This window comes from Geotrypetes seraphini, chromosome 2 (genome assembly GCF_902459505.1).
Source record: "Geotrypetes seraphini chromosome 2, aGeoSer1.1, whole genome shotgun sequence".
NCBI lineage: Eukaryota > Metazoa > Chordata > Amphibia > Gymnophiona > Dermophiidae > Geotrypetes > Geotrypetes seraphini.
In genome coordinates, this window is record NC_047085.1 from 142,516,199 (window position 1) to 142,540,091 (window position 23,893).

The 23,893-nt window shown below is 45.4% G+C and overlaps 1 protein-coding gene across 1 annotated transcript in view; it reads right to left on the reverse strand.

The window, feature by feature from the left end:
* GREB1L (GREB1 like retinoic acid receptor coactivator) overlaps positions 1 to 23,893 on the reverse strand; it is a 415,187-nt gene that overhangs the window by 134,266 nt on the left and 257,028 nt on the right. Inside the window, 4 exon segments of the mRNA XM_033933926.1 lie at positions 7,004 to 7,189; positions 11,144 to 11,266; positions 15,093 to 15,212; positions 21,341 to 21,478. Of these exon segments, the coding sequence (XP_033789817.1) occupies positions 7,004 to 7,189; positions 11,144 to 11,266; positions 15,093 to 15,212; positions 21,341 to 21,478 (567 nt within the window).

A 23,893-nucleotide genomic window follows, 5' to 3' on the forward strand; every position in this document is an offset into this window, starting at 1 on the left:
CTGGACCTCAGGGCCGTTTTGGCGATCGAGGAACTTTTGGGAGCCCATGGTTTTAACCCGCTTATGTCCGCGGGTTAAAACCATGGGCTTGCAGTGCAGGGAAGGGTAGGAGAGTTGGGGCAGGCAGGCAGGCGTGTTCGGGGCTGCAGGAGGCATTCAGGGCAGCAAGAGATCGGGGCTGACAGGGCAGATAGCGGGGCTGCAGAAGGCAGGGCAGTCGCAAAGGGCTTCAGCGACTGGTCCTGAGCAGTCGCTTTTTGCGAGCACAGTCAGATAGGAAAAAAGTTTTGTGAATCGTGTCCCTGCCTACATTTGCATGGCCTTGCCCTCATTTGCATGCGTGGATCGGAGGATGGTCGGAAGACAGGTAAGTGAATCGGGCTGGGGTCGCTAAGGGGTCGCAAAAACCGATTGGTACACAATCAGTTTGCTTTGTGAATCTAGCCCAAAGAAGGGATGCTTTCCCTGAAGATGGTGGAAGAGTGGGACAGGAGAGAGCTTCCCAAGCCTGTCCTGTCCTAAGACATCATAGACTTGTTCACTACTACTACTTACCATTTTTATAGCGCTGCTAGATGTTTGTAGCACTGTACATGAAAACATTCAAGAGAGAGTCCCTGCTCAGTAGAGCTTACAATCTATGTAAACAGACAACAGCACAAGTAGGGAGTCAGGGAGTTTCTCGTGTATGGTTACTTAATAGTGAGTGGGAGTTAGGAGTTAAAATGCAGCCTTGAAAAGGTGGGCTTTTTGTCTGGATTTGAATACTGCTTTTGCTGCTACCACTACTTATTTCTATAGTGCTGCCAGATGCACACAGCACTGTATATTACATTAACCATGAAGAGAAAATCCCTGCTCGATAGAGCTTGCAACCGAATCAGAAAGGCACACAATTGGGGTAGGTAACGGAGCTTGATGTATTGACTTGGGCAGTCTGTTTCAGGAATATGGTGCAGCAAGGGAAAAAGAGTGACATCTAGAGCAGTGACATCTAGAGAGTGACATCTAGAGCAGTGACATCTAGAGCAGAAATAAAAGAATTATTTTGTGGACCGGCAAACTACTAGGACTAAAATTAAAAAACCCCGTTTACGCCCCATCTCTGCGAGCTCGGTCCCCGCAAACCATCTGATCCCATCTGCACAAGCCGCAATTATGATTTTATATTGAACGTATTTTATTAAAGTATAAAAAGAAACAATATTCTGAACAATTGTGATTTTATAAATACAAATATACAGAGAACGGACCAACAAAACCCCTGTCTCCCCTCCCCTTCACATATATCCCCTCTATTATCAAGAAAACTGAACAAGCCAAGTTATTATAGAATGCTAAATAGAAATATCATGCTAACAGAATACTGCAGTCCCCAGTTATGTCTCTAGCAGGATATATATTTCAAATCTGATATATTCTAATGACAAAATAGAAATAAAATTATTTTTTTCTACCTTTTGTTGTCTCTGGTTTCTGCTTTCATCTTCTTTTCACTCTTTTCCTTCCAGCATCTGCCCGTTCCATCCAATGTCTGCCCTCTCCCCCTTCCATATGTATCTGACTTCTTTCTATGCCCCTCTTCCCTGTCCATCCAGCCTGTTCCTCCTCTCTCCTTTATACATCATTCATTCCAGCTTCACTGCCTTCTTCATTTTTATCTCTCCTACACCAGATCTAGCATCTTTATCCCTCTCTCATTTCTCTGCTGACCCCCTTTCCAGCATCAATGTCTCTCTACTTTCTCATTCCTCTCTCTCCCCTTTCCCTCATCTGATCTCTCCATTCCACCCTGACCCCCTTCCCCTCCTGTAATCTCCCTGCCAGCTGTTTCCTTCCTTTTTTTTTTCTCCCTTCCCTCCTTCCTTTTTTTCCCTTCTCTCTTCCCTCCTCCCTCTATCCAACATTAACTCTCTTCCCATCCCTTTCCCTCCTCCCCTCCCAGCAGCATCTCTCCTTCTAATTCTCTCCAAGTCCAGTAACAGCTCTCTCTTTATCCAGCAGCTTCCCAGCCTCCTACAGTGGCTCCCTCCCCTTCCAGCAGCTCTCAGTACTTGCCTGCAGGAAGTTGCCGGTAAATCACTGCCCTGGCAAGTAGGAGAGCTGGTGGGAGGGGAGACAGCCACTGTGAAGGCTCCCCAGGATCTTGCTCACACACGCTGACCATCTCCCTCCACCTGCATCTGTATCTGCAGCTCTCTCCATTCTACTCGCGACTTCCCCGCGGCCCTCTTCAGCAACTCGGCAGGTGCGGCGATCAAGACAGGCTGACGACATCGGGACCTTCACTCTCTGAGTCCCGCCTATTTTGTTTCAACTTCCTCTTTCCTAACAGGCGAGACTCAGAGAGGGAAAGCCCCGACGTTGGCAGCCTGTCTTGATCGCCTGAGGCTGGGAGGAACATTAGTCGGGAGGAACCGCAGTCCAGTGGCGTACCTAGGGTATGTGGCACCCCGGGGCCCATCATTTTTTGACACCCCCCATGTAAAAAAATATATTTTGTAATGACCATGAAATGGAATAAATGGTAAGAATAGAAACAGGCAGTGAAAATTTTCTTATATTCCAAACATAACATAACATAAATTATGTCTGAATTGTCATGACATCAGAAGTACATATGGAGTAGTTGCAGGTGATGCTTGGGACAGTTCTGATTGTGTTAGTTCGGTTTTATGTGTTTTTTGAAAAGAAGGGTTTTTATTTCTTTTTGAAGGTTTTGTAGTCTGTGGTCGAGGTCAATAGGTTGTAGAGTTGGGGGTCGAGTGTTGCAGCTCGAATGGCTAGGAGATTGTCGAACAGTTTTTTTCTTTTGATGTTTTTGGTTGGAGGGTGTGTGAATGGTGTGTGAGTTCTCCTATGTCTGTTTGAGGTGGATTTAATTATTTAGCTTAAGAAATTAGTTAACCCCTCATCCCACACACATTAATTCTCTTCCATTTTTGTTCCCATTATTAAAAACACTGATAAGTTCCCAGAAAAAAAATACATTAAAATAAGAAGTGAAAACAAAGGCCCCTACAGATGAGAACATAACATAAGAATAGCCTAACTGGGTCATACCAATGGTCCATCATGCCCAGTAGCCCATTCTCATGGTAGCCAATCCAGGACACTAATACCTAGTCAAAACCCAAAGAGTAGCAACATTCCATGCTACCGATCCAGGGCAAGCAGACACTTCCCCCATGTCTTAATAACAGATTGTGGACTTTTCCTCCAGGAATTTGTCCAAATCTTTCTTAAAACCAGCTACACTATCTGCTTTTACTATAACTTCTGGCCACTTCATTTTTAAGTTTAGATCTTTCCTTTCAAACAGAGACCTTGCTAGATGTCAAATACAGCACAAGGTAACTTCACATGGACTTAGCTGTGCAGGAAATGTGAATCTCCTCATACACCCACCATATAGTGCAAAAATGTGCAAAGGTCTGGGTTTTTTTTTCGATCACTACATAGCCTAATGCTACACAAGCAGCGCTGTTACAAACATATTCTGTAGGTCAATGCTAAGGATAACAAAGTTTCCTTCCTTGGACCAGAAAGAGATACTGATAAACCACTTGAAGAGATCCCAAAACAACACCCAAAGACCCACTCAGTGTGTGAACCAGTTGAGTGGAGTGGACTAACTGGAGGGTGGAAATGGGCCCGGAGTTTGCTCAGCAGAATTTCCCAGACCACCTCTTCCTCTCAACACATTGACACGCTGCCACCACCACCACCACTAGGAACACCTCACTGGGTAGGCCAGCTATGCTATAAACTTTATAAAACACATTATTATATTTTCTTATAAAGCACATATTTTAACTGAGCTCTCTGACATCCTTAGCCTTTCCATTCATAAAAATAAAAGGAAGAAAAGTTCCCATTTCCTGCTGTCTCATGTCCCCGGCCTATACAATATTTTTTTTCTGCAGACCCTTCAAAAGTCTGACCAAATCCTCGTTTCACTTGCATTATAAAGTACTGAGGATGCCATCTCTCCCCAATCCCAGGTCCTAAAGTCTAAGACAGTAGCGCAAACTAATGCTGCCAGATTCAGGAAAAAAAATTTCGATTCGATTCAGCCTATTGAATTGGTTTTTCAATTCGATTTTCCTGCCCAGTTGGGTGATTTTTATCAAAAATCCTGGTAGGTTTTATAGCTTTTTCACCCCCTTTGGCTTCTCCTAACCACACTGGCGCTGTGGTGTAAATAAAATAAAGAAACAAAAAGGACTTTTCCTCTCTCTGTTAAATCCTAGCTCACGTTTGTAGTCCAACACCGGCTCTGGCAGGACACACATTTCAAATCTGACATATTGTAATCACAAAACAGAAAATAAAATTAATTTTTCTACCTTTTGTTGTCTGGTTATATTTCAAATCTTGTTGGTCCAAGGCTCTGGTTTTCTTCTGATAACTTGCTTGCCAGGGTCTCCTTCTTTCTTCTTGCTAACCATCCATTTGCCAACTCTGTCCTCCCTTTCCATTTCCCTTCCCTCCCCAGGAAGTCTGGTATCTTTCCTTTTTTTCATCTCCCTCCACATATCCACCTTTTCTTAACTACCCTTTCATCCGGCATCTCTCCCTCCTTCCCCACCAACCCAGAGTCCACCATCTCTCCCTTTCTTTTCCCAATTACCCTCCTAGCCTCTCTATCCCTCCTCCACACCATCCCTTGTGTCCAATTTCTCTCCCTTTCTGTTCCTTCCCTCCCTAAATCCCATGGTCCATCATCTCTCTCTCTCTCCTCTATTTTCAGACCCATTATTTCTCCCCCCTCCCCCAAAGTTTGGCATAAGCACATCTCCTTGAAAACCCCCTTCCCTCCGTGTACTTCTAAACCAGGGTCCCCCCCAAAGGCCTGTCCCCCCTTAAAGGTCTGCCTGTCTCCCCTTGAAGGCCTGTCCCCCCCTTGAAGGCCTGTCCCCCCCTTGAAGGCCTGCAGCCCCTTGAAGGCCTGCACCCCCCCGAAGGCCTGCACCCCCCCGAAGGCCTGTCCCCCCCCTTGTAGGCCTGTCCCACCCCCTTGTACACCTGTCCCACCCCCTTGTAGGCCTGTCCCCCCATTGAAGGCCTGTCCCCCCCTTGAAGGCCTGCCTGCCTGTCCCTCCCTTGAAGGCCTGTCCCCCCCCTTGAAGGCCTGCACCCTCTTGAAGGTCTGCACCCCCCCCGAAGGCCTGCACCCCCCCCCGAAGGTCTGTCTCACCCCTTTGTAGGCCTGTCCCCCCCTTGAAAGCCTGCCTCCCCCCCCTTGAAGGCCTGTCCCTCCCCCTTGAAGGCCTGCACCCCCTTGAAGGCCTGCCTGCCTGTCACCCCCCTCCCCCTTGAAAGCCTGCCTGCCCGCCCGCCCCAACCTGAAGGCCTGATGCCCCGACCCACCCCGAAGGACCGCTCGCCCCCCTGGCCTCCCCGCACCACCTATGAAGCAGCCCGCAGCAGGATCGCGATGTCAGCGATCCCTGCGCTGTTTCGGCGCTGCTTCCTGCGGCGCGGTCCCACCCCTCCTCTGACGTCAGAGGAGGGGCGGGACCGCGGCGCAGGAAGCAGCGCCCAAGCAGCTCAGGGATTGCTGACATCGCAATCCTGCTGCGGGCTGCTTCATAGGTGGTGCAGGAAGGTCAGTGGGGCGAGCGGTCCTTCGGGGGTGGGGGGGACTGAACGGCAAGGCCGGACCGCCCCCCCTTAGTACGCTACTGCCGCAGTCGGCAGGAAATTTAACTGCCGACTGGATCTCGCCGGCCCTGCGCGGACCGGCAGAAATTTTCTGCGGACCGGCGGTTGAAGAACTGTGATCTAGAGTATCCTGAAAGTGTAAACTCATTCCTCAGCTCCAATGCTGTAGTTTTGCCACTGAAGCCCTGCCCGTGCTGTCTGAGAAGTGGGGAAGCAAACAAACTGCTCCAGCCTCCGATGCCAGCACTTCCTCGTGTGCTCATTTCATATACATGAACTAAGCCTATAAGGAAATGCTGGCATCAGTAGCTAGATAATAATAATAACAGTTTATATACCGCAGGACCGTGAAGTTCTATGTGGTTTGCAATGATTAAAAGATGCTACAATTGAGTGGAATTAACAAAGTTAAAAGCTAGTGATTAACAGCTCTAGGGATCAGTTATTGTGGAATAAGATTGTACAGGTCAGTTGCCTAAATACTTCAGGAACAGATATGTTTTTAGGCGTTTCCTGAATTCCTCATAAGTAGTAGGCATAAGCAATTTTCCCAGATCTTTACCCCCATAATGCTGTCTGATGTGAGAAAATATGTTGATGATGTCTTTTAAATTTACATCCTCTAACCGGAGGGGAAACAAAATTCAAGTGTGAGCTTCTGTTAGATCACCCCACCAACAGGCAGGACTCCAGCAGTGAAAGCCTTTGGCTGAAAGAATTTGAGCCAGTCATGTATTGGCCGCCACAATATTGGCGGGAGGCCAGGTCACTGCTGGCTACGCCACGATACATATTTTGCTTAATAAGTTCTAAAGGGAGCTGGCTTTCCTCCCTTCAGACACAGTACCATGGTTTACACCAGTGGTCTCAAACTCAAACCCTTTGCAGGGCCACATTTTGGATTTGTAGGTACTTGGAGGGCCTATGAAAAAATAGTTCATGTGTTATTAAAGAATTGACAATTTTGCATGAGGTAAAACTCTTTATAATTTATAAATCTTTCCTTTTGGCTAAGTCTTAATAATAATATTGTCATTTATAGCTAAAGAGACATATGATCAAGAAACTGTTTTAGTTTACTTTTGTGATTATGATAGACATACTGAGGGCCTCAAAATAGTACCTAGCGGGCCGCATGTGGCCCCCGGACCGCGTGTTTGAGACCACTGGTTTACACGTTATCTATCCTCCAACTGCTTTAGCCACCAAAAGCAACTTTAAAATAGAAGTGTACAAATACAGACATATGGGAAAAATGATATCATCTTGAAAAGGAAAACAAAGTGTGGTAAAGATAAAACATCAAAGAGAGGAATTCATATCAGAAATAACTTACCCAGCCATACAAGGTATTGTATAGTTAAGAGAACCATGTTTTCTAAGCTCAGTAGGTGACCGCCAGCCACTCCCAACTGATCCAAATCTTTGTTCTCCAAGTGTGGAATCTTATAACAGTTCACCAGCAAGGGACTTACTACAATATCACCAACATTTCCGTAGAAATATGGTAAGTTGCCAAAACCTAGCAAAAAAGACAAGACGTAACAGCTCTCTCAATGGGTCTTTTTCTAAACCACAAGCAAAGGTTTTCTGATCATCTGAAACAACAACAATTTGCCAATTAAATAAAACCATCCTCTTTATCTTCGCCAAAATGTAATATATTATATAATACGTGTGGCTATTCGGCAGACTAGATAGACCATTCAGGTCTTTATCTGCTGTCATTTACTATGTTACTATATTCTATATATGGCGTCTAAAAAATATATAGAATATATATATAGAATTCAGGGGTAAATGTGGAAGTGAGAGCCCTGCCTCATACCTATTCAACAGGTACTCTATAAAACACATGCCTATTTACAGAATTTTTTTAGTTTTATTTATTTATTTAATTTTCTATGCCGTTTTTCCAGGGCAGTTCAGAACGGTTTACATGAATTTATTCAGGTATTCAAGAATTTTTCCCTGTCTGTCCCAGCGGGCTCACAATCTATCTAATGTACCTGGGGCAATTGGGGGATTAAGTGACTTTCCCAGGGTCACAAGGAGCAGTGTGGGTTTGAAGCCACAACCTCAGGGTGCTGAAGCTGTAGCTTTAACCACTGTAAAGAATTAACTAAATATAATAAAGGTACAATCGTATTCTGTGAAGAACAATCACAATTCAATGTACGTTGTAGATAGTTAAAGCAATAGTGTTTAGCCACGCTTCTAAACGTTGTTCAGAATGTATTCACAGCTGTAGCTGATTGCCATATATTTAGTTAGCTTGGGGCTATCTCACCTAATAATAGAAAATCACAGGACGTTTAAATTTCAAATCCTTGGAGAATTCTTTGAAAATTATTCTTCCAAAGAGATATTTCAGTATGAAAGTAATTTATAAATGTACGGAGTTTTTTTATAAACCCGTGATGAGGTGGTGAGCTTTGGCACTTGTGTAGTCCTGGCGACCCACAATTGAGGTTTATTTTTCTCCGTTTATTTTTCTTTGTTCATTTATTATTTTGTCAACTGTCCTGTTTTTATGATGCTGTGAGTGAATGAACCCCTGCTTTAACTATCTACAACGTACATTGAATTGTGATTGCTTTAACCACTGTGCCACACTCTCCCCAGAACAGCGCTCAGGCAGATTTTCAGTATTTATTTCTGAATGTGCCGGTACTCCAGTTATTTATGTATATAAATGTTAGCACCTTATTTACAGAATTGCTCTCTAAGTGAAATGTACTCTGTCCATGGCATATTAACTACTAAGGCATTTCCCATATCTTACAAGATTTTTAAGCTCCATCATCCCCCTTAGATGCAAAAAAAAAAAAAAGAGAGATCTAAAGCATTATCAGCACTGTGGGGCAATTCCCTAATTATGTGTTCAAAACTTAGTAAGACTATTACATCTATGTTCAAATAGTTTTTATTGAGCTCAATACAGCAAAGGTACAGAAAATCCTTACAGATAAAAACAAGCTCAAATTTTTCCAAACAAACAATGCCCATCAACAAAAAACGAAGCTACTCCCTAACCACCCACCCATCACCCCCTTCCCCAAGGTGTCTCCATACAGCAATTAAAGCAACAGTAAAGGGATTAGATACTATCATCATAAGAACTTAATAGAAATCAAGAGTTCAAAAGACGACTCCGTGCCAAAGGAGTCATAGGGCTAGATTCACTAAGCAAACTGATCGTGTACCGATCGGTTTGCAACCCCTTTGCGACCTGATTTTACTCCGGCCCGATTCACTTACCTCTCTGCCAATCCGATTCCAATCCGCGCATGCAAATGAGGGGAACGGCATGCAAAGTAGGCAGGGACGCGATTCATAACACAAATTTTGCGATCTGACTGGGCTGGCCGATCAACCCAAGAAGCAACTGCTAGGGACCAGCCGCAAACGTCCTCTCCGACTCTCCAGCTCCATTGCCGCCCTGCTCTCTGCCCTCTTCTCTGCACTCCCTGCTTTCTGCTGCCCCGAATCTCTCCTACCTGCACCATGCTCTCTCCCGAATTGCTGCCCGAATCTCTCCTGCCTGCCGCCCTGCTCTCCCCGAATCTCTCCTGCCCTTCCCCGCAAAGCGAGCCCGTGGTTTTAACCTGCGGGTTTAAAGTGGGTTAAAACCATGGGCTCGCTGGGCTAAAAATTAAAGTAAAAAAAAAAAAGTCATGGCTTGGACGGGTCTTAGATGCATGAGAGCTTCACAGGATTTTTCCCTCGTTTGTTTTGCTGCAACTGAATGCATTGAAATGCTCTGGCACATTTTGAACATTAAAATTATTTTGCAACTTGATGGAAGTGAGCATTTTGGTGGCTTTTGCTTTTATTTTTCCTTAAACCCTGCAGGGCTATCTCCTTACTGAGAAGCGCGCCTAGGTCAGTTTTACGGTGGCCACCAGGGGTGCTGTTGTCCTGTTCCTTGGAACCTTGGTGGCTACACCCTCCAACCATCCTACAGAACCCCTCAGGCACTTGACTCTGCCACCACTGCTGGTGCTTTATCACTGCTGCTGGCGTTCTTCTTTTAAACAAGTTTATCAGGAGCTTAGGTGCACCAAAATAGATTGCAAAATCATTAAAGTAGACAAGTCTCCTCACCAGTGCCATAATATCATCCCCGAATTAAGTACATACCAGTACAATGAAGCTTTATTATGAAGAGCTTACCCTTTAACTGGAATTGGACTGAGTCACAGGGAGATGAGAATTTTGCTGATTGTCACGGTGTGCGTCAGTGACAGATAAAGCAGCAGGATCTCCCCTCCCCCCATCAAATTCTTTTAAAAACATGGATGAAAGTATATAATGCAACTAAGAATTTCATAATATCTGATAACAAAACAGCAGCTTATCCTATATAATAACATCCTAGCTGCGCATGCGCACTTACCTGCGTGCTTCCGTGATCTCTGATCTGTGATCAGTAGGTCCGTGGCCAGCAGGAGTGCGGATGCGGCGGCCAGACAACGCGGAGAAACACAGCATAGCCGGCGACTCCCCTCTCCCGCCCTCACTCACCACCAAAACCACCATCGCAAAAGCCTCCTCCTTCTGGCCGGCTCACCCGCGTTTAAATTAAGAGAAAAGCGCTGCACCACGCTAACGCTGGCCTCGCCGTCTTCTGTCCACTGTGGCCCGCCCTCTCTGACTACTTCCTGTTTCCGCTAGGGTTGGCCGCAGTGGATAGAAGACACCGAAGCCAGCGGTAGCACGGTGCAGCGCTTTTCTCTCAATTTAAACGTGGCAGCTGGGAAGGGGCGGCGGGAAATGCTGCTGCTGCACAGGAAAGTGTGTGTGTGTGTGAAATGCTGATGCTGCAAAGGGAAGTGTGTGTGTGGTGGGGAAATGCTGCTGCTGCACAGGGAAGGCAGGGAAATGCTGCTGCTGCACAGGGAATTGGAGGGGACAGAAAGGGAAAGGGGGCCTGGGAGCAATCTTGGTTTGCTTTGGGGGAGGGAAGACAGAAGGGGGCCATGGAGAGACAGAAAGACAGGATATATTCTAGCACCCGTTAATGTAACGGGCTTAAACACTAGTTTAGTAATGTTACAATGGCAGTAACCTTAAATTATGATAAACTATTTCAATGTCAGCACCACACAAATACTGTTGTTAAGGCAGCTAATTACCATGGGTTTAAAATGATCCATGAACAGAACTAAGAAGCCTATGTTATTTATAAGTTTGGCATTGAAATAAATGTAAGAGAAATAATCAATTAATTTAATTTGGCTATTTGGAAGGAGTCAGTAGCCCAGGCTTAGGGCTCCTTTTACTAAGGTGCGCTAGCGTTTTTAGCGCACGCTAACCCCGTGCTATGCGGGTAGAACTAACGCCAGCTCAATGCTGTCGTTAACATCTAGCATGCGCGGCATTGTAGCGTGTGCTAGTCTGCGCGTTAAAGCCCTAACGCAGTTTAGTAAAAGGAGCCCTTAGTTTTTCATTCTGGTCACACCTGGAGGCTTACCTATTAGAATCACTGGCCTGACTCCTGAGTTATTCAGCAGGTTTTCAGGAACGATCACCGTCTCTCCCGCAGGTATAGGCTGAGGTTGTAAAATTCCACTTAGCACGGACTGAGGAACAGACACTAAAAGTGGTTTCAGGAAATTTAAAAAAAAAAAAACAACAACAAAAAAAGAAAATATTATTAAATAACAAACATAGAAGCCTTTTTTTTTTTTACTAAAGAGTGTTAATTAAGCTCAAATCTGCGCTTAGAGAAAATAGGAAAAAAAAATGCATTAAAGCACATGTGAAGTTTTTTTTTTTTATATATTTTTAGGAGGGAGCGTGCTATGGGTAGAAAATGGACTTGTAAACATTCTTCAGGTAGCATGTTAAGATTATTGTGCACTACCTAAATAACACAGACTTAGGGGTCCTTTTATCAAGCTGCGGTAGGGGGTTTAATGCGCTTAATACCGCGCGTTAAACTGCCTGCTGCGCTAGCCGCTAACGCCTGCATTGAGCAGGCGTTAATTTTTTTAGCCGGCCGCGGGGGTTAGCGCGTGATGAAATGTCCAACGCGCTAACCCCGCTAACGCGGCTTGATAACAGGACCCCTTAATGCGGGAACACTAAGGGCACATACACACTGGATTAGCGTGCGACACCCGAAAAACTACTGCCTGCTCAAGAGGAGGCGGCTAGCGGCTAGCACGCGGGGCATTTTAGCGCACGCTATGCCGCACTTTAAGACTCTAACGCACCTTTGTAAAAGGAGCCCTAAGTGCCAGATTCTAGAAAAGCTGTCAAAAGTTGGTCGTCAGCAGGCACCTAGATTGTGCCTACCGGCAACTAACTTAAGGGTTATAATTGCCACGATAATTGGTCACGCAATTAAAACTTAGGTCCATGGCACCTACAATCGCCTAGTGATGTCAAAGCCCGGAAGTGGGCGCGTTTACGGGCTGTGCTCGACTTCAGCGTCACTATGTGACGCTATCCGTGATTCTGCAAGGACCCTAGGCCCTGGAAATGTAGGCTTCTAAAATCCAGGCCTACATTTCTGGCACCTAGGGCTCCTTTTATCAAGGTGCGCTAGTGGGGGTTAGCGCGTCGGACATTTCATCATGCACTAACTCCTGCGGCAAGCCAAAAAAACTAACGCCTCGTCAATAGAGGTGCTAGCGACTAGCGCGGCAGACGGTTTAACGAGCGGCATTCCGCACATTAAACCCCTACCGCAGCTTAATGAAAGGACCCCCTAGAGTCCTTGCTAGGTGCCAGTATCCCCAATTCTGAAAGCGGCATCTGGCTGTGATTGCCAAGTAGCATGTGCCCGTTTTCTAGGTTGCTGCAGTAGCAGGCGCCGCTTACAGAATCAACCCTTTAGTGCCTCATAAAGAAGAGGTAAGTGTAGCCACATTAATTATTTGCAGATGCTACACACTAATGACAACATTAGTATACAACCTGCAAAAAAAAAAAAAAAAAACAACAAAAAAAATTAATTTTATTGATGTGTTAAATATGGGTTTAGGGTGCAGGAAAGACCTGAACTAAAACCGTTAAGGTCCATTTTTTTACGCATTTTAGTAAAAGGGCCCCACTGATTCTACACATATTTGAGTGAATGACAACACTGTTAAAATGCTTCAAAAACTATCTGCAATAGCACTTCAGTTAAATCAGGCTTGTCCAAACTATGGCCCATAAACCTGAACCTGGCCCACCCAGTGTCTTTCTTGGCCACAGAGGCTCGGCCATTTTGAGAGGGGGAAACACAGATTCTTGCCGCAAGATCCCTGCTTTCCTGCCCTGACTCATCCATCCATGAGCTTGAGCCATAAAGTACCGGAAGTTCAGGAAACTTGAAGCTGTGAGAGCAACCTGAACTTCTGGCACCACATGACTCAAGCTCGTGGGGAAGCAGGAATCCTGAAGCAAGAATCTGCAGCTAAAGATTTGTGAAGGGAAAGAGTCTGGGTATGCATATGAGAGAGAGAGAGATTGGGTGAAGGCTGGGTGGAACGAAAAACTGGGCATAAGCTTGAGGGGTACATGAGAGAGAGACTGGATGAAAGCTAGGGTGGGGGTAAATGAGAGGGGTGTGTCAGGAAACCTTGTGGTGGGGGGCATGGGAGAGAGAGAATATGTGTGTCTGCTTATATTGTGTTTATACATGTTTTTCAGCTCTACTGATACATTCATCCCCCAATAGCTGTTGAAACCACCCACCACCTTCAGCAGGAATGCCAGCCAGTACCTACTTACAGATATCTTTAAAGGCATAACCCTTGGATTTAGCTCCATTTAACTTCAATCCAGAAAATGTACCAAAAAAGGTCTGTAGAATAACAGGCAAGCCTTTCACAGTCGCTTATCATTATATCATCTGCGAAGGTGATGCATTTCACTTCCATTCTCTCCACCTCACAAGAAAGCTTGCTACCTGGTTTAAGAAGATTTTTGCAATCTGTTGTTTAGGGCATAGGACTACCAGCTCCAGGCCCATCTCAGGATCATTTTTTTTTTTATCATACCAAAAAACTGTTTCCTGTATACCCTGCCCTGTGAAGTAACAGGGCTCAAGGAGTTTTTGTTTTGAATCAATAAAGAGCTTTTCTGTACTACTGGTGGTCATGTCTGGCTGTGCATGTGCAGGCCCAAAAACCTTCGAGCCATTTGCACTGTAACATGCTACTTATCCTAGGAATAAGCAGTGGATTTCCCCAAGTTCATCTTAATATTGGCTTATGGACCTTTGTTTTAGGAAATTATCCAAACCTTTTTTAAACCCTGCTAAGCTAACTGCTCTCACCATACTCTCTGATAACAAATTTCACAGTTTAATTACACTGAGTGAAGAAATATTTCTCTGGTTTGTTTTAAATCTACTACTCAGTAGCTTCATCACATGCCCCCTAGTCCTAGTATTTTTGGAAGAGTAAACAAGTGATTACACCTATCAGGTCCATTCCACTTAGTATTTGATATCTCATTTCCCCTTAGCTGTCTCTTTGTACACAGTATTTGAATTGTGCACAATATTTGAGGTGTGGCCATATCATGGAGCATACAAAGACATTTTAATGTTTTCATTTTTGTTTTCCATTCTTTTCCTGGTTCTATTTATTCAGCTGAGGGTTCTATTATTTCAGCTGAGGGTTTCAACGTATCCTCAACGATGACACCTAGATCCTTTTCCTGGGCGGAGTCTCCTAACATGGACCCTTACATCACATAGCTATAGTTCGGCTTCCTCTTTCCCACATGCATCACTTTGCACTTGCTCACATTAAAGGTCATCTGCCATTTTGATTCCCAGTCTCACAAGGTCCTCTTGGGATTTAACAACTTTGTGCCATGTCCAAGCACCAGCACAGAATATCTGGGGCTAACAAAGAGTCCTGGTTGCCAGAGCCTATGTGGGTTCTAGCTAATTAAAGGCTGTGACCTGCACAACTGTTTGTCTCCTTCCTTCTGAGCCTTCCTCTGAGCTCCCTCCTTCTGTAACCTCGCAGTCCATGACATTTGGAATCCCCCTCCCATCTCTTCTGGCTCATTTGCCCAACCTCACGGAATGTCCCCTTTAACCCTTCTCCAGTCTAAATAGACCCTACTCCCAGACCTACCTTAGATCCCTGGTGCTCTAGTGAGGGTGTTGGGGGCAAGAGCGAAGACTACTAGCTCCTATCCCTAGCGACAGCATCCTGAAAACAGCTGCCATGACCTCCCCAATGTTATCCCCTGTACCATCTGTGACATGTCCACTTTCAACATGGACAATTAGAGATGATATTCAGTGGCACTGCCTGGTTTAGTGCCGCTAAATATAGATGGTAGGACTGCTCAAAGCAATTTAAGCAGCTTAAGTCATTCTGAATAACGGGTCCCTTAGGTTTTTCAAACTGGCTAACTTTCAGAGGGTTACTTTAACAGAACTAAGAAAACATTTCAGAAGGACTTACCATTCCTTGTGAGAGGTCGTATGGCGGGAATAGGCACAGCTGAGAGAGGAGCAGGGACTGGTGATCCAGGAGACCAACCCCGGTGCCGTTTCTTTGGTGGACCAGAACTGGACACGGATGCTAACAAAATGTTTGGGGTGAAAGGGAGGAGGAAGAGGAGAAGAAAATCCAACACTATTTATCTTCACACTAAATCATGGCTCAAAGCACCCAGTAACTTCTTTTAGAACAGGTAGAATTTGAAAATCACTTTAACTACTTTAACTATCTGTGGTTCCAAAGTTAAAACTTAAATGAAATTAAGTATAATCCCTTTAATTAGTTTGCTTTATTAATTTAGTAAAATGAGCTCTCCAGCCCAGTACTGAAGCATCTATGTTTAGGAGTTTTTGATACTGTAGGGACTGGAAAGGCAGAACCTGGGTAAGATTGTGTGGTACCATACATAACATAACAAAAACTTATTTCTATACCACAATACTGTAAAGTTCTATGCGGTTAGCAAAAGAAATTTGAATTACAATCTAATGAGAATTTCAACTACAATTATTCAGAAAACTAGCAAACAGATAGGTTTTTAAGTTTCTCCTGAAATGTTGATAGGCACTAGATGTCACTATTAGAGGTTGCAAATCTCTATCCCACAATGCTGCTTGACATGACAAAAGATGTTGATGATATTTTCTAAAATTTGCATCCTTTGACAGATGGAAAAACAAAAAGTGCATGTGTACATCTAGAACAGGGGTGGGCAAACTTTTTGACTTGTGGGCCACAAAGGGTTCTTAAATTTGACAGAGGGGCCAGACCAAGAGCATCTTCCTATCCCTCCAATCCCCATGTGCAGTAGAACCCTTGCCCAGCTTCTATCCTTTCCTCCTTCCCTCCCTCCCTTCCTCCCATCCATCATGCAGCAGAACTCTTGCCCAGCTTCCCTCCCTCCCATCCCTTGTGCAGAAGAACCCTTTCCCAGCACCCATCCTTCCCTCCCTCCCTCCCATCCCTTGTGCAGCAGAACCCTTGAGCACCCGCCCCTGCTGCGCTGCCTAACCCCTGCTGACCCTCCATCCTTCACTCCCATCCAAACTCTGCCAACTGCGAGCCCTACATACCTCCCTTCAGAGCAGCGTCAGGCCGGCAGCACTCTAAAAAGGCTGCTTTGCGGCCTTCTCTCACCAGGGCCTTCCGTGTGCCGTGTTAGTGATGACATCATCAGTGATGCGGCAAAGGGAATTCCCTGACAAGAGAAGGCCGCGAAGCAGCCTGTTTAGAGTGCTGCTGGCCCGACGATGCTCTGGAGGGAGGTATGTAGGGCTTACGGTCGGCGGGGTTTGGATGGTCGGCGGGCCAGATTAAAAACCTAAATGGGCCGGACATGGCCCGCGGGCCGTAGTTTGCCCATGTCTGATCTAGAACGTTTCAATTCAACAAATGTAAACATATCCATTAGATAGTTATGTGAAAGGCTGAACAACACCTTAAAATACAGACAACCAAATTTAAACTTCACACGAGCCTCCACTGGTAAGCAATGGAGCTCTCGGAAAAAAGGGGAGAGAATGACATAGATCCAGGGTCACACATATTTGAGCAGATAGGGATCCTGTGGCTTGGGATTACTGGGTTGAGAGAGTGAACTGTTAAATCCTGACGTGATAAGAATTAATTTAATAGCTATCATTACTACTACTATTTATTATTTCTATAGCGCTGAAAGGCGTACACAGCGCTGTACATTTTAATATACAATAGACAGTCCCTGCTCAGAAGAGCTTACAATCTAATTTAGACAGGACATTTCAGGGTTGGGGAAATTATGGTAGAGGAAATGATACAGTGGGTTGATAGCAGTGAGTGGGAGTTAAGAGTTGAAAACAGATTTTAAAAAGAGGGCTTTTAGCTTGGATTTGAATACTGCTAGGGATGGAGCACAACGTATTGATTCAGGCAGTCTGTTCCAGGCATCATAATTAGATTTTTCAAAAGTTGTGCTTTATAAGTGTCCAATTCCTCTTCTATACCCATAGTGCTAAGAATGATTACTCTATAAGATAAAGGTAATGACTAATGTTTGGTGTTTATTGTATTGATATGGTTCATTTGTTTTTTGTATATTATGTATTTCTTTTACAATTTAAATATCCTGAAGTGAAGACATGCGAATGGGGTCAGGCGAACTGTCGATGCCATGTGACCAAGAAGGCATAACATCTGGCCCGCAGAAGTGCACTTCAGGATGGAGATTGTCTGACACAGGTGGATGAGATTGTTGACTTTGCTTTATTACAGGAGTGTCAAAGTCCTTCCTCGAGGGCCGCAATCCAGTCGGGTTTTCAGGATTTCCCCAATGAAGATGCATGAGATCTATTAGCATACTAATGAAAGCAGTGCATGCAAACAGATCTCATGCATATTCATTGGGGAAATCCTGAAAACCCGACTGGATTGCGGCCCTTGAGGAGGGACTTTGACACCCCTGATTTATTAGAAAAGCTCGACCCTGAGTGATGGTCAAAAGAGATCCTATAAACTCTAAGATTTGAGATGGATGGAGATGTGACTTTTGATGGTTGATTGCAAATCTGAGAAACTCAAGAGATGAACTGCTGAGCTATTTGAGATGATAAGGTCTTGATCAACCAGTCATCTAAATAGGGAAATATGTGAAAACTCCATGTGTGAAGGGTTTCCGCCACTACCACTACGCACTTCATGAAGATGCAAGCAGCAGAGGCCAGACTGAATGAAAAGAACTTGTAATGGAAGATTCTAAATGGAAGCAGAGATACTTCCTGTGTGCAGGTAGGATGGAAATATGAGTATATGCTTCTTTTAGATTTAGACAGCAAAGCCAGTCTCCCTTCTTCAGTACAGGTAGGAGGGTTCCTAGAGAAACCATGCAAATATTCTCCTTCAACAAGTAGTATTTGTTCCTGCCTCAGAGATCTTGAAAGAGATGAAAGTCGCCAGTCTTTTTAGGTTTTAGGAAATACTTTGAGTAGAACCATCGGCCTCTCTCCTGGAAAGGATCAAGCTTTAATGCATTTTGCTGGAGAATGGTTGAAAGTTCTTTCTTTTTTTAGTTCAATATTTTTTATTAAAATTTCCATAAAATACAATACATTACATCAAAACTTAAATTTCTTATGTAAATACAAAAAAGATAATAAACAAACAATGTAATACATATAATACTCATTAATACTATCATAAATACTACGTTCTTAGTGAAGGAGGATCTTCTGGAGGGCGTTGAAGAGAGACTCTTTGGAGGGTGGCTTGGAGGTTTTTTGATCCAACACAGGGCATAGCCCTGAGTGATGACTCAAAAGCATCCACTGTTCTGTTGAGACAAGAGTCCAACATCGGTGAAAAAAGAGCAAACAGCTTCCTATGGGGAGACTGAAAGACAGATTCAGGGGGATGTTGACAATGATCTCTAGAAAAGATTGACTGAGAATAACCATGTGACTTTTGTCGCTTTCCAAAAAATTAGCAGGCCTAGAAGATAATGAAGATAGCTGATTGTAACAATATTTCATATTATAATAGTAGGAACATCTATTCTAGATGGAGCAGAATATCTTATATATGAAGAAGATGTGGAGGTTTGTGGCATAGACAAAGTTGTCATGGTGTTTGTGCTTTTTAATATGACCTCTTCAATCATATCTCTAAACAGATCATCACTTTTGCAAGAAACATCAGAAAGTTGCTCCTGCGCCAAGGTCTCAAGATCAGAGACTCTAAGCTAAGATAAGCAGCACACTGCCAGTGCCACTGCAGATGTCCGAGAAGAAACATCAAATGCATTGAAAATGCCTCTAGCGAGAAACGTTTTGGCACAACTGCTGGAATTCTTTTTAGTTTCTCTTGTGGTAGGAATTCCTCAAAGGTTAGTATTTGTTTCATTAAGAACTTTAAATAAATGGTAGAATTGATAATCTAAGATTCTACAATATTTGTCAGCATAGATGATTGAAACATGTGTTTACCAAAGGAGTCTAATGTTCTGGCTTCCCTTCCTGGAGGAGCAGAAGCATAAGACCTTGAACTGCGTGAACATTTTAAGGCACATTCTACAACTAGAGAATGATGCTGAAGTTGTGATTTCTCAAACCCTGGACACTTTTGTATTCTATATATTATGTCAATTTTTTAGGACTGTTAGTGAGGTCTCCCAGTTCTTAAATAGGGAATCTCTCATGACTATATAAAGGCACTTTGATACAGTCATTTGGAGGCGATTCATAGTTCAGAAGCTCAAAAAGATGAGAGCGAGGTTCTTCCTCTGCCTCCTTTTTAATAGGTAGAACTTGACCCCTGTGTCTTACAAAGCCAGTAAAAGATTTGCTTTCTGGTGGAGACTTATGCCTTTGAGGTGGAGGAGAAGGATGCTGGAATAAGGTGAGGCTGAGCAGATGGTCGCCCTCCAGCTGACCCAGAAGATGTCGCAGCGCTGCTGACATAGGCTTGCCAGAGCAAGTTCACAAAGTCAGGCATAAAGGAGAACTGAGAACCCCCTTCTTTTCACTTTGGTGCCATCAGAACTTGTATTAGGCACTGGCGCCACATCATGGGACCCCAAGAGGGTAAAATCATCCCCTATTCATCCCAACAGTCATTTGGCAGCATTAATAAGGTAGTCAGAGGTTGACCTCGAGATTCCTGCCTCTCCAGCATGTGTGGCGGAACACGCTGCAAAAGGGTGCTCTTTGGTTGCCCAACTGGCACAAACTTAGCATATATTCATGTCACTGGAGCATGAGGACTCCATTCCTGGTGGTTAGAATAAAAAAGAGGCTTTTTAAGAAGTTTGAGAACTTAAGACATAACCTCAAATACCACAATTTCAACCCCCCCCCCCCACCAGCACTACCAAAGTACCCTGTGAGCTGTGACAGACCTACTCACAGACAAGACGCTGAGAGGATGTGCTGGAATTAGGAGAGGACCTTTGCCACCAGTGAAGCTGCCTTTTCAGCTGCCAGTCGGGCCACAGCTGAACTGATCCTCAGCCCCTGGGACCAGAGTCCAAGCACCATGAAAAGGAAAGAGGAGAGTGCAGCCAACACCATGCACGCTTTGAAGAAATGCAACTGGTGCCAGTACAGCCTGCGCTGCACTTCTGATCAAGTCAAGGAGGGAGCAAATAGCAGGGGAAACCCCTTAGCTCCACAGTTCCAGCAGGCTGACTAAGCAGGTCCCAACAGGATCCACCTCTCAGCTGCAGACCAAAGTCAGCTCCTCTCATGCTAGGCAGTCACTGCGGCTGAACAGGAACACAAAATCCCACAAAAAATGCTTGCAGAAGAAATAACTGACTGGGGGGGCAGCAGAGAGCATGGACGAGAAGGTATTGAAAACAGTGGTCTGTATCTCCTGCAACAGACTCGTAGGAGTAAATGCAAGACCCTTGTTTCAGCATACCATCCCTATTACACTGAAAATAATTAATAGTAGTAGGGGTTGGGAGAGAGATAGTTGGTCCTGAGTGTAGAGGGAGAGCAAGAGAGTTGACCTGGGAGTGGGAGAAAGGAAAATATGGGGGAAGGCCTTGGAGACTTGGGACTCTCCTTTGGGCTCAAGTCTTCTCCAAAGCTATAGTGCCAATAGTTAAACGCCACCAAGCATGCTCAGTTCATATATGAACTAAGCATGCTTAGGGAATGCTGTCAATGGTGGCTGGAGGCACCCAGCTAATTTCCTCACTCTTGAAGTAGCTCAAGGAGGAAGGAGATGGCTTTGGCGGTGGATATCTTTGACTGGTGGGGCTTCAGCATTGCCACCAGGAAAGATATGATGCCTAATGTGGCAAGGAGGGAAAGGAAATGCCCAATGGACTGCTGACTATGCCCCGCCTTTAATCACACAATTAATTGCAATTAAAAATTTTAATAAAAATACAGCCTTACTATTCAGGTCTTCTTCTCATATATCTTTTGGCACAAACCCCATATCTTTTTTGCTGTCTTCCTCAGAATTGTTTCAAATCTTTTTATGTCTTTTGCAAAATATGTTTTCCAAACCTGAGCACAATTAACTCTTAAGTAGGGCTTCACCAACAAATTGTACAGGAGTATTAACGCTTCCTTTCTTCTCATGTTATGTCTCTCTCTACGTAGCCTAACATCCTTCTGGCTTTTGCCACTACCTTGTCACTTTCTATTATTTTGGCAACATGTATAATTATCCTAACAAGCACTGAGAGAGAGAGAAAGAGCAAAGGAGAAAACATTCTTTCTTACCTTGATCACTAGAAATACAGCCAGGATTGGGTGATGTGGAATGAGGCCCAGATCGGGAGAGGGCAGAAGTCAAAACAGCATTTCTTCCTCCATTACTATTTCCACTAGAAACATCAGAGGTACGTGCTGAAAGAGGAGCTGAACACACAAAGTCAAATAGCCATCAAGTACTCTGTTTAAAACAGTACAATATGACAACTGTACATAAACTTCATGTTAACTATAGTAGGCACTTAGGCCCCAATTCTGCAAAGTGCGTCCCGACTGTAGGCAGCTGTAGGCGTCCTACAGCTGTCTAATCTGCCAATCAAGAGGCACATTTTCTAAAAAAAAAATGCTCCCCAGGCAGGCCGCCTATATTGAAGGCGCCTCCAGGAGCCTAGGGAGGCCCACAAGCCCACCTAAGCACGCATCTCCCTAGTCTCCTGCCGTGATTAGTATAGCGGCTGTGGCTATGGCCACCAGTCTCCCCTCTCCCCCCCGACTATCGCGGCAGGAGGGTGCCCAACCCCTCCTGCCCACAGAACCCATGATCGTCAGCAGGAAGGTGTTCAACCCTTCCTGCCAGTAGGCCCTGCCCCTGAAGATTGCTGGCAGAAGGGTACCCAACCCCTCCTGCTGGACACCCCCCCATCAAAACACCCCAACCCCCCTCCCTGGACCCCCCAACGAAACCCCCCACCCCAGAACCCCACCCTTGGGCTTACTCACAAGTTGGCCAGATGGGTCCTCGCACCGTCCGGCCAGCAGGCCCGCCTCTGTCCAAATGAGGCAGGCCTGCCCCTCCTCTGCCCAACCCACAGGGTCCTAGGGCCGGATTGGCCCAGGCGCCTAAGGCTCCTCCCACCAAAGGAGGGGCCTTAGGCACCTGGGCCAATCAGACCCTAGGATCCTGTGGAGATCCCTTGCCACGATTAAGTATAGCAGCCGCGTCTAAACAAACCCGATTCTGTAACCAGCTTCTGCAATATGGATGTCGGTTACAGAATCGGGTTTAGTTTGGACGGGTGTAGGCCCAATTCTGTATAGGACGCACGGGACGAGCATCCTACACAGAATCCGGCCTTTAAAGTCAAGTACTATGATTTGTCAGAAAGTATCATGTGACCATGTGTAGCCATTCTACAGTACAGCAAACATAAGACAGTAGACATCAATGAGAACTGATAACATCACAATATGTTTTGCCCTAGAGAGTTGGCATTCCGGTGGCAGAATTGGCATTTTACCAGTTAAATGCAGATATTCAGCACTTTACTGGCCAAGGTAACCACATAAAACACATCCTACCTTTATAAGGCTACCCATGGCTGGTTAAGTTCTGAATATCGACTTAACAGGCTATGTGTTAGCAAGCAGTGCATAAACTAGATATTCAATGAATTCTAAAGTTGACACTAAATATCCAGGACAGGGCCGCCATCAGGGCAGTACTACCAGTCCTGCATTCAGGGGCCCGGGCCAGTAGCGTACCTAGGGGGGGGGGGGCGATGCGCCCCGGGTACACGCCCCAAGGGGGTGCACAGGAGAGAGAGCTGAACGGGGACGATGGGGGACCCGCGGGGTTAAATATAACTCGAGCCGTGAGGCTCGTCTTCTACTCCGACTGCCCTGCCGCTCACACAGCCGATCGGAAGTCTTCCCCGACGTCAGCGCTGACGTCGGAGGGAGTCTTAAGCAAAGCCCGCCCTCCGACGTCAGCGCTGAAGTCGGGGAAGACTTCTGGTCGGCTATGTGTACGCAGCGGGACAGGCAGGAAATAGAAGACAAGCCTACGTGGCTCGAGCTACATTTTGCTGAGAAAGTTGCTAAGATGGGCTGGGAGGCAAACGGGGAACACAAAAGGGGGAGGGAGTGCATTTTGGACACAAGGCGTGAACTTGGGAGAGAGGAAGGGAGGGAAAGAGATGCTGAGGTGGGAGAGGGAATGCATTTTTGGACACAGAAGGCCTGAACTTGGGAGAGAGGAAGGGAGGGAAAGAGATGCTGAGGTGGGGGAGGGAATGGATTTTTGGACACAGAAGGCATGGACTTGGGAGAGAGGAAGGGAGGGAAATAGATGCTGAAGTGGGGGAGGGAATGGGTTTTTGGACACAGAAGGCATGGACTTGGAAGAGAGGAAGGGAGGGAAAGAGATGCTGAGGTGGGGGAGGGAATGCATTTTTGGACACAGAAGGCATGAACTTGGGAGAGAGGAAGGGAGGGAAAGAGATGCTGAGGTGGGGGATGGAATGGGTTTTTGGACACAGAAGGCATGGACTTGGGAGAGAGGAAGGGAGGGAAAGAGATGCTTAGGTGGGGGAGGGAATGGGTTTTTGGACACAGAAGGCATGGACTTGGGAGAGAGGAAGGGAGGGAAAGAGATGCTGAGGTGGGGGAGGGAATGCTTTTTGGACACAGAAGGCATGGACTTGGGAGAGAGGAAGGGAGGGAAAGAGATGCTGAGGTGGGGGAGGGAATGTGTTTTTGGACACAGAAGGCAAGGACTTGGGAGAGAGGAAGGGAGGGAAAGAGATGGTTGTGTACACGGGGAATAGAAGAAAGGAGAATTTT